Source organism: Centroberyx affinis, unplaced genomic scaffold (assembly GCF_046629955.1).
Source record: "Centroberyx affinis isolate AG114_WGS23_722 - 3 ecotype Tasmania unplaced genomic scaffold, CSIRO-AGI_Caff_v1 ptg005247l_1, whole genome shotgun sequence".
NCBI classification, from domain to species: Eukaryota; Metazoa; Chordata; class Actinopteri; order Beryciformes; family Berycidae; genus Centroberyx; species Centroberyx affinis.
In genome coordinates this window covers 137096-148398 of record NW_027282612.1, presented here as the reverse complement: position 1 = coordinate 148398, position 11303 = coordinate 137096, and the positions used below count along the sequence as shown (strand labels likewise).

At 41.9% G+C, this 11303-nt stretch overlaps 2 protein-coding genes across 3 annotated transcripts; one reads left to right on the top strand and one right to left on the bottom strand.

The window, feature by feature from the left end:
* Positions 1–872: 872 nt before the first annotated feature.
* LOC139667006 (cyclic AMP-responsive element-binding protein 1-like) lies at positions 873–6947 on the top strand. The gene is made up of 8 exons (XM_071546373.1): positions 873–953; positions 1989–2080; positions 2283–2429; positions 2790–2890; positions 3376–3515; positions 4387–4566; positions 5087–5240; positions 6039–6947. The coding sequence occupies exons 2-8, from the start codon at positions 1997–1999 to the stop codon at positions 6181–6183; spliced, it is 951 nt and encodes a 316-aa protein (XP_071402474.1). The 5' UTR covers positions 873–953; positions 1989–1996; the 3' UTR covers positions 6184–6947.
* Positions 6948–8534: 1587 nt separating this feature from the next.
* mettl21a (methyltransferase 21A, HSPA lysine) lies at positions 8535–10520 on the bottom strand. Of its 2 annotated transcripts, none has more exons than XM_071546376.1 (3): positions 10266–10520; positions 10042–10153; positions 8535–9221 (listed from the first exon to the last, which is right to left on the bottom strand). In XM_071546376.1, the coding sequence occupies exons 1-3, from the start codon at positions 10410–10412 to the stop codon at positions 8917–8919; spliced, it is 564 nt and encodes a 187-aa protein (XP_071402477.1). In that variant the 5' UTR covers positions 10413–10520; the 3' UTR covers positions 8535–8916. The 2 variants fall into 2 exon arrangements, with proteins under 2 accessions (XP_071402477.1, XP_071402475.1); XM_071546374.1 differs by having other exon boundaries at positions 8542–9208.
* Positions 10521–11303: the final 783 nt, after the last annotated feature.

Sequence of the window (11303 nt, the reverse complement as noted above, 5' to 3'; positions counted from 1 at the left end):
TTCTATAATCAGTTTCAACTTCAGTAAATTCAATCGTTCCATACAAATTCAGAAAACAGAGTTTAAATTCAGTCATCTGCTGGAACAAATCTCATCACTTTCAATCATTTACACAAACACAAGATCTCAAGTCAAGACTTTAGAAATCTTTTCAGGTCATCAAAGTCAAGTCACCAGAACCCAAGTCAAGCCTCAAGTATTCTCTTCATGCATCAAGGCAAGTGTCAAGCAATTCATCTGGGGATCTGCCTGTCGCTTTATTTATTGTAAGGGAGAAAAGGAGATGGGAGTGGGAAAAGGACGAGAGGGAGACACATTTTTTCTGGGGAATGACAGAAGACATCAGGTCATAATGACAAGATTGAGACTGGGACATTGTGGTTTGGCATGGAGTTTAGCTCGGATCGGAAAGCATGAAGATGGACTGCGTGAAAGCTGTAGAACTGCAGAGACGGTTCATCAAGTCCTTGAGGAGTGTTGAATATAGAGAAGAGAGAACAAGAACGATTTGTTGTTGGATGTGGTGTATCGTTGTCCATCAGTTATTTTCTCCACGGATTGGAGGTAAGAAGAAAGTGTAATACTCACAACAAACTGTGAGAGGCAGCAATACACCAACACGCGTCTAGCCTGCCGGAAAGCCCCAAGAAGAAGAAGAAGAACAACCAAACCGACGCATGCTCAGTTCAATTCGTGTACAGCCGCCTTCCTCGGCAAACTTCGTGATTTCCGTCGTTTCCTCGGCAAGCTTCGTGATTTTCCGGCCCTCTCCGTAAACAATCGAGCCCTGTCGATAGAGCTGATTTTCGCTGTCGTCGTCTCCCTCGTCCTCCTCTCCGTGTTGTTGTTCTCGGTGACGCGACGGAGGTGTAGCCTGACGCGGTCTCTTACGTGTCGGTCTGAATAAAAGTGGAGCTCCGTAGACCCGGGAGTGACGAAGCGAGTCTGTGTTGGTAAGAGGATACGCATCCGATGTTTGCTAAAGAGATAGATGGCTGCCCAGAGAAGTTATTTAGGCTAATATCAGCACAAAGCCAACAAAGAGATCATGGCGGCGGGGTTGCAGAGGCTCACAAAATGAGTCAGTCTCTGCAAGGCTCTCTGGCTTGCAACACAGCTGAGACTTAGGTATAAATGTGGGAGTGGGCTTGGATCTTGTTCATTTAACGTTACTCAAACCACTTTATATTACAGAATTAGCCGTGTACAGCTAGTCCATGTCAACTTGGCGCTAAATTAAAATTGAGCCAACAACTTGCCAGTGAAAGTGGGTGCCCTAGTTGCAAACAAAACTGGCATGCAATGCATGCAGACATTTCCCTCCACACAGGCTCACAGCTAGCAACCTGCCAGGCAATGCACTGATATTTAGGCTAATGCTAAATCACCAGCTAACACCAGTCTCTGCCAGGAGTTGTTATAAAACAAATGTGTCAAAATAGCATAGATATGGGAATAAAGTTATCTGTCTTGGCTAGCATTTAATGCATTCCTCTTAGCTGACTAGCATGCTAGCAGAAGGAATGAAGCTCACACTAGTCAGCTTAGCTAGCTAGCTAGTTGGTGTACCCAGAGCCCCTTAGCTAACCAAGGGGTTAGCATTAGCCTCCTGCGGTTATCTCCAGTGCTAGCTTTGCAAAATTTTAGCGGCATACTTTCAAATCAGTAACTTGGGTATATTGTAAAAAAAAATTGAACGGTAACCACTGCAGCACATTTTGTTAGATTGATGACGTTTTTAACCAACGTACATTACCTCTGGCCTCTGAGGGGAGCCATAATAAACTAAGATATTTCATAAATGAGCTATGTGTTAGCATGCTGTGCTAAGCCACACCCTCCCCTACTATCAATAAGCACTTGTGGAAAAGGCGTGTGTCTGCTTTACCACATGCATCACTTTCAGCAGCCTCTGTGCCAAATACTGCTTTTACACACAAATACACTACACCAACAGACATTTATTCCCCGTTCCTTACTTTTTCTAGATATTTAAATGACCATGGAGGCGGGTGCAGAACAAAGTGGTGAAACAGTTGTCTCTGAGTCTGAGGCCCAGCAGATCGCCACCCTGGCCCAGGTACACACAAAAATCAGTTATTGAATGTATGCCTAACAATATCAACTGCATAATTATATTCACAGTCCATATCCATGGTGCTTACATTTAGTACATCTTGCCTAGATTAAAGCTAAAAGTAAGGGGAATGGGTATAGCTCAAACTGAGAAGTGTTTCTAAAGTTTGTTGGCAGTGTGTGACTGTGTGTTGTGGTGATTACAGGCGACCATAGCAGCAGGCCAGGTGTCCGGCAGCAGTCCCACAGTTACCCTGGTCCAGTTACCCAACGGTCAGACTGTCCAAGTCCACGGGGTGATCCAGGCCGCCCAGCCCTCTGTCATCCAGTCCCCGCAAGTCCAAACCGTACAGGTGGGGAAAAACACTTCCGCAACCCTCAGGTTTCAGGGTTTTTATGACACGGAACACCCATCCAGTTGCAATGACAATTCCCCTTTTCGCTGTTGTTTCCATTGTGTTACAATTGTATATTGCAGGTTTAGTTTCCACAGTTAATAATCATAGCATGTTGGCAATATTTAAATATTACATATAGAATGCTTAAGACATAAGATGCAAAAAAGTTCAATACAATAATTTTGTTCTTCAAATCATTTGTACTTTATTCAAGCGCATGGTTTCTATTGCTTCCTTGACCGACCGTATTTTGTTTGTGAGATTACTGTATTGAATTGAGCATTGAATTGTGGTGGTTTTTGTTTACCATTGCAGATTTCGACTGTTGCTGAAAGTGAAGACTCTCAGGAGTCTGTAGACAGTGTGACAGATTCTCAGAAGAGGAGGGAGATCCTGTCCAGGCGGCCTTCTTACAGGTATGTTTCAAATCTTAACATTTATGCCAAGAGTAATTAAAATTAATAATAATTAAAGTAATTAATTTGATAAATTTACTACCTCTGTTTTCATAGACTTACAACCCCCTTTCATTTCTAATGGATAGTCTTGTTTTCCCCCACTATTCTCTTGCTTTTGTGTGTCCTTGTCACATTCCTGATATCATTCAATGCGATTAAAAGCACTAGCAGAGACAGTACTCCTTATTAGCTCTCCCATTTAAGAGGGTGGGGAGACAGGTGCCTAAAGGCTAGAGAAGCAAGCTTGTGAGTGTAAGGTCCTAACAGTAGAAGCCTGTGGTTGCACTGGACAGCTCCCAGTTGTGAAGGTGTGGAACTATATACATGTGAAGCAGAGCATTGCTGCAGAATGCATGCAGGCTCTGCATTCCTCCCACAGATGAATTAAAGTTAAAAATGAGGGAAGTTTACTGATGTGTCTTTGTGATTGTGCCCTTTTGCAGGAAGATACTGAACGACCTGTCGTCGGACGCCCCAGCAGTCCCTCGTATTGAGGAGGAGAAGTCAGAGGACGACTCGGCCCCCACCGTCACCACAGTCACCATGCCCACTCCCATCTATCAGACCAGCAGTGGCCAGTACAGTAAGTACTTGCATTACAGTTGCAGTGTTTCCCATACAATGTTAATATATGAATGTCCTGCCAAGGTAAACTAACTGCCCGCCAAGTGAAGTGTTGTTTTGGACTCCTTTTGGGCACTGTGATGCATGAAGCTGGCAGTTCTTGCCAATGCGGTTTTCAAACGATCAAGTGCTGCCAAGCGCTGAAAGCCTGTTATTGAACTACAATGACCATCCATTTTGATTCATTGCACCTATAATGCAGCACATCTGTGCTCTTTCGAGTCGCAGTGTGTCTGTGCCGACACAAACTGAACAGAGAGACAGTTTGAAACATAGCCTCGATAATCAGATGGAAGTATAATAGTCAGCTAATGTTGCAATGCCATTAGCTTACACTAGATTGAGTTTAGTGCCTGGGAAAAAATGAGTTACTGGGCTTGCTAAATGAAATTTTAATAACAAGTCATCAATAACCCCCTCCTCTTCCACCTGACGCCACTGAAGTAAACTGACAACCCGTGGGAAACACTGATTTACATTGCAGCCATTTAGCTGATGCTCTTATGCAGTAGCTTAGAGTGAGAGAGCAGGTATGTGTTCAATGTCTTCAGCATTTGATGAACACACATTAGCCGTTGCAAGGTTTAATCCCTGCAACTATCATGTTATACATTCTGCCTTAAAGTCTTGTGTTGTGAACCCCAATCCACCTAATCAAAATCCCAGTACATGTCAGTGTACTTGGCAATAAAGCTGTTTATAATTGTGATTTGTATGAGAGATATACCGTGTTTACAGGAACTCTAAATCGAGACCTTGTTGAAATCTATTTGGGATTTATAGCACATTCCATGCTGTTTCATTACCATCGTGTCCTTGTCCCTCTGCAGTTGCTATCACCCAGGGCGGAGCCATCCAGCTGGCCAATAACGGCACAGACGGAGTGCAGGGCCTGCAGACGTTGACCATGGCCAACGCTGCAGCCCAGCAAGGTGCCACCATCCTGCAGTACGCCCAGACCAGCGACGGCCAGCAGATCCTGGTGCCCAGCAACCAAGTGGTTGTACAAGGTGGGGAGCTTAAATATGATGAGATGTGGAACTCAGGTTTCTGTTTAGATCTGGAAAGTCTAGCAATGTATGGAAAATGACTTTGATATGGATTGAAAGATTTAGGACACACAAAACACAAAATGTCTTAAACATATGGGGGGGGGAAACTATTCAGTCCAGATACACACAACATACATAATTATTTTGTGTAGTTGCAGACCCTCTACCATTTCAGATATTGTGATATTTGCTTTTGTAAAACGGTAATTATCAAAGTGGGGTCCAGGGAGCCCTAGGGGTCCGTAAGTGGGGTTCTAGTGGGTCCATAGTTTCATTTCACAAAAATTGAATTAACCCAATTAGAGAATGTGTAAGAATGAATGTGCTGAATCATTGGTTTCACTCTCATCACCATTATTTTTCCAGCGAAAGAATTAAGGTTTGGAAAAAGTATGGAGGTTTTAAAAGGAAAACCTGTAGGAACCTGAGGAATAAAGGCTGGCTTATTGATTCTGTGTTATCTGTCTAAATCCTTCAGCGGCCTCTGGAGATGTCCAGGCTTATCAGATCCGCACGGCCCCCACCAGCACCATCGCTCCTGGGGTGGTCATGGCGTCCTCCCCCGCCCTGCCCACAGGAGGAGGCACCGAGGAGGTCACGCGCAAAAGGGAGGTGCGCCTCATGAAAAACAGGTATGTGTGTTTTGAGTATAACCCATAGTTGATGTTATTTAAGTGTTGGCAGTTGGTATTGGTGTTGCCACGTACCAGAATTTTGACTTTGATACTAATGCTAAATTTAATATCTAAAAATGTGATACAATGCAAAGCAATGTCTCATAACAATCACCGGGATACTTTGCTAAGTTACTTCTGTTATTACACTTGACTTGGACAGTTTTATAGACAGCTTTGTAGCAACTTTGAACTTTGTTTTTTTTGGGGGAATTTTTGGAATAGTTGGAATAAGTTTTGCCAACTAGTTTATGTTGGACTAGGATTCAGTTTAGACATGGTGACTGTTTGACGCTGTCTCCATGTTTTCAGCTGTTTTGACTCAAGTTGAATTTTGTGCTGACTGCCACAGTCCATTGTTAAGAGCCAGACCAAAGCTTTGTTTATTCCAGTACTTCTTTTTCGTCTTTTAACTCTGCATATATTCACCCTCTGGAGGTAACAGTGAAATGGAATTTCAGCTTGCAAAACACAACTGTGCTCTTCGTCCTTGTGTCTAAATGCTGTGCCAATATAACCAGGGAGGGAAATAAACACCTGACACCAGCCAAGTGTTACTTTTAGGTTCATCTACTCTGCCAGCTAATGTGACTAATGCTTTTCTATTCTAAAAAGCAGTCAGGCTTGTAGTATAGTGAAAGAGACTGTTAAATTTTGGACTCCTCTAGCCACTACGGCCAGTGGATGAAAAGGCTAGTTTCTTGCTGTGACGGTAACCCTGGTCCTACATTCACACACTGTCTGTCTGTCACACAGGGAGGCGGCCCGCGAGTGTCGCAGGAAGAAGAAGGAGTACGTCAAGTGTCTGGAGAACCGCGTGGCCGTGCTGGAGAACCAGAACAAAACCCTCATCGAGGAACTGAAAGCCCTCAAAGACTTGTACTGCCACAAATCAGAGTAGAAACGCCACCAAACGCCTGCCAGGGGCCCCGAGAGGTGCCCGCCTGTCCCCATGTACAGAGACTCAGCACGGAGCCATGCATCTGGACGCCACTCCCCCTTTTCTATCCTTTCGTTTTCTTTTTAAAAACCGCTAAAACGTCTGTAAAAATGACTCGCCAGGAATCGACAAAAAAGACCCCTCCTTCCACTTTGATAATTTGAAATCCTCATTCTGTTTCCCCCTCGGTTTGTCATGAAAGGGTGCAGCCATGTTTAGAACGGATGTGGAGTAATTTTCCTTTGAGGAGAGTTCATCAACTATTACAGGGTTCTTGTGGTGAAGTGGTAGCACCTACGTTAACGGGTGTCTTGCACTCACTCCGCCACCGGGAAGTATTCCAGTCACCGGTGCCTGGAAAACACTCGGCAACATCACCAGCAACGAGGAACTGCTCTGTCACCACCACCGCTAACGACGACGTATGGAACTTTTTAAAAATTTTACCTCCCCGAGACTCTTTTGGAGAGGCCACCTTTGTGTGCAACATTTGTAATTGTAACTGCGCTACTGCATTAACGCCTGTTACTTACTAACGCTTTGAACTGTAGATCAGCCGTGTCATGGACTTTTTTTTTTTTTTAATCTTTCTGAGCTATGTTTTGGTTTATCACGTATTAGGTTTTCTGCTTTTGATAATGCCATTCAGCTTTTTTTTTATTTTCTTTTTTTCTTTATTTACCAGCCTTGATGAGACATGAACAAAAAAAAAGCTAACCATTAAGTTGGGGTGTAAAATGGTTTTTCATGTTAAATGTAGCTTTAAACATGTTTAGCGACAGGAGTCTCTGGAGTCAAGACAATGGTGGGATTTGTACACCATGGGATTCAAAATCCTTGAATTGGATTGTCTCTGCCTTGTACCTGTTTTTTATGTTACTACTCTTTGACTGGAGGTAAAATGGATATTGTATGGTATGCTTTGGATCCATGTGGCATTACGTGAAGAGCTTTGTTCTAAAAATGTGATGTCCACCAAAAAATGACTCCTACTCTTACAACATGATGGCAAAAAACTGAACCAAACTACGGTATGACTTTGTTAAAAGTAGTGGGTAACTTAAGTCCTTGGATGACAAAATGCTGACAGACTGGGTCATCTATTTTAGAGATATTGAGTGTTGAACATCAATTCATTTCTTTTCCAAAGTGGATATAGAGCATTTTGAAATGGAAATCTTTTAAGTGTTGTTTGGGGGTTTCTGATGCGTCTTCCCCGCCTCGTCTTCGACTCAATATGCAATGAAAGGAAAACGTTGGCCGCACCTTTTCTGAACAGATTTTTGGAGACGCATCGATCAGCACTGGAATCATACTGTACATTGCCTGACATTTTGTTACACAAACTGGCAAATTTGGAAAATCTAATTTCCCCACCATTTCCTTATCAGGAAAGGTAGAGTTAATAGAGAAAACAAGTTCTGTCAGTGTGATTGAAGAGTCAAACATATTATTTTTCTGAAAGTGGAGGTTCCAGAGGTGGTGAGGCTGTCTCCAAAGTCTGTTTACAGAATTGCAGAAAAGTGACGCAGGCACTTTCCTTGCATATACGATCCTCCTTCATTTCACCTGGGTTGACAGGAATGTCTCAAGCGAAGCCTCTGGCTGCACTTTCTCCATAAGGTCTGACGCCTCAAAGATTTTACTTGAAAATAACATTGTAAACCGGTAATTAATCACACAATATCCAAGAGTGTTTTGTTCCTTGTTAATTAATTATCCAGGCAGCACTATGCAGTTGATACAAATATGTTACAAATTATGTGGCGTTACCAGAAGCATCGAATCCCGCCAATACTGCTCTATTGCACCTATAAAATACCCAGGAAAAGGATTGTAAAGTGCGACCAACTCAAATCCACATCTGACTGACAGCACAGTGAACAAAAAGGATATTCATTTGCCCTGATTTGATAATGGAATGCCATATTGTATTCTTTAGATATTATAGTCATCTGTCATAGTATGCTTTTTTTTTTTTTTTTTTTTTAAAGACATGTTGCTATTTTCATTAATTTTGTATTCATTGTATTTCTAAATGTCAGCACCACCTTGTATGAAACAGTAAATCATAGTAGAGCTATCTCTTCAAATATTACATTTTTGGCAGCTGTTAATAAATGTGTTTCTGGTAATCTTTGTCTGACGAGGTTTTAAAACACTGAAGTGTAGGGTGGGGTGATAATACGATATTATCGTTTATCGTCTTTCAGTAGAATCCTGTTGTGATGATATGGTTGTTTTGGGGAAATTGTGACAGTAAATTGATGATAAGCAAATTTTATTGAAAAACTTTGTCAAAATGAGGTATGGTAGGAATATTATTTTATCTGACATTACCATTCGGTTCAATGGGATGAACATTCATTTGATTTTTTAACATGTGATTTGCATATGTGAGCCATATCGTTAATATATATCAATATCGAACAAAAATCCTTAAGATTATCGTGATATTGATTTCAAAGTATTCGCTTCTTATGCAAGTCCATGAATTCATTACAGACAAACTACAAAGGGATGTTGGAGGGGAAAAAACAAAAAAATCTCAATCCACTTAGGTGTGAAAGTCTGATGGATCTTTACAAATCCCTCCTTGATGGCAGTTTCACAGCTTTATAGATGTGGATGTCCCTTTCGCTTTCGTAGTACACCTCTTCCACTCTGAACCGCTGCCTCAGCATGCTCAAGAAGTTAGTATCTCGCTCGTAGCGGATCTTGCAGGCCAGCAGCACCGCCGCCGTGTCCGAACACAGGTGCTGCATAGTGTCCAGCAGCGGGACGAAGGTGTCCTCCAGGTAAACGATGTCCGCCCCGAGCACGAGATCGAACCCGCCCGCCGGGTAACGCTCGAGACCCTCGCCCCAGGTCAGCTCGGACACCGCCGCCGCCACCGACCCCTGGCGGTCCGGGGGCACGTTGGCCTTCACGTTGGCGGCGAGGAACTCCAGGGCGGGTTCTCGGTCCGTGATGGTCACCTTGGCACCTGGAAGGGAAGTCTGCGCTGAGAACGGGACAATTGAACAGTCCCGAACAGGTCCCCATTGACTTCAGTTTTTTGGGAGAAGGCTGCTACCAAGTTGTACTGGCAACCTCCCTGTGTGTTATATGGACTAACAACTTTCACCTGTGTTTCCTTTGGCATGAGGGTGAGTAGATGATGACAGAATTTTTGGGTGAACTATTCCTTTACTGTCAAGTGTCAAGTCTAAATGTAGAACAGCAAGTCAAGTCAGACCAAATCAAGAGTCCAGGATCAATTTAATATCTTAAAGAAAACTAACTATCTAGGACTTTTCAATGCAATATGGTTTTAATAGGATAAAAACTTAGAAAGAGCATCATGAGTTTGATTTCTATAATCAGTTTCAACTTCAATAAATTCAATCATTCCATACAAATTCAGAAAATTAAATTCTTCTGCTGGAACAAATCTCATCACTTTTAATCCAAGTCACTTACACAAACGCAAGATCTTTTTTCAAGACTTTAGAAACCTTTTCAAGTCATCAAAGTACAAGTCAGAGTCAAGTCCCAAGTCACCAGAACCCAAGTCAAGTGTCAAGTATTTAAAATTGTGACTCGACTCTGACTCTTTTAAGGCCTCTATTTCTTTCCTCAAATCCACAAACTTTAAAGGATTTCCAAGGACCGCAGGAACCCTGATTTAAGTCATTTGTCCAACACACCATCCTTGTAGAAGCACACTCACAAGTGCAGTAAAATTATTAAATTAGGGTTTATGGTAGAGAGGGAGGGGGGTATTTGGGTGCTATACAAACAGGTCCATGTACATGAATGGTTATGAAACACACTCACCTAGCAGAGCTGCCACAATGCCCACCAGTCCAGTCCCAGCTCCCAGTTCAATGGCCACCTTCCCCTTTAACTCCACCTGGCCCAGCTCCAGGTACATACACATGACGACTGCCTGGGACATGGGGAACATGGATATGATGGACAAGAGCATATAACGAGTATGGTAGTACTATACATATAGATATGTATATACTTATAATCATGTATCTATGGTGCTCACTTACTGCATCCCACACAACTGCTGCTACCCCAAGCCTTTTCCAGTCCTGGGCAAGACTGAGGTTGTGGTTGGCGAAATGAAACTGTGCTGATGAATTATGGAGTTTGGAAAGCGCAGGCAATGAATTCTCCGTATACGGAACGAGTGCCATATTGTGGAAAATAAAACAAAAAACAAAACGAAACAGAACACAATTTCAATTCATATTTCGCACGTTGGGTTTCCCAGTTATAAAGCGCAAGGACGGTTCAACTCAGGAAGAAAGCCGAACCGGAGCTAGCCATGGTGTGCGTTTGTTTTACTATACTGAGTAGCACGAAGGGGCGGATTTTTGTTTCCTGTGCGATTCGAAAAGAGTACTCACCGCTCAGCCCATTCAAGCCACCCCCTGTATGCTAAAACGAGCACATCCCTGTTGTGACACGTGTCAATTTCAACCAATCGTGTAACCCCGGAGGCTAAAAATGACCAATAGGAAAGGCTGGTTTGGGTTGGGCGTGTCTTAAAAGGTTTTCTCCAAAAAGGAGGCGGAACCCTGCAGATGATGTCCACTTCTAGTCTAGCCCTGTCAAGCTAGCAACATTTAGCAGTAATATCGTTTCAGATTTGTGGATCATGTCTTCAAAATAAAAGCACGAAATTTGTATACTCTATATACATCTTATCCTCTAGTTTGAATATGAAGTGAAATAAGAGCTCAATATGGAGGGTTTTAAGGGCCGAAACTAAATATATAAATACATAAATAATTATATAATGAAATGCTTAAATAAATGAATAAATATATAATTATATAATAAAATGCTGAAATAAATTAATAAATAAATAATTATATAATTGAATGCTTAATAAATATATCATTATATAATAAAATGCTTAAATAAATGAATAAATAAATAATTATGTGATTTAATGCTTGTCACCATAAATAAATAAATCACAAATTAAATGAGACATTAAATATATAAATGTTAAATTTATTTGTGTATTTATTTATTGTGTATATAATTATTTATTTTTTTATTTTTTTTAAACATTTTAT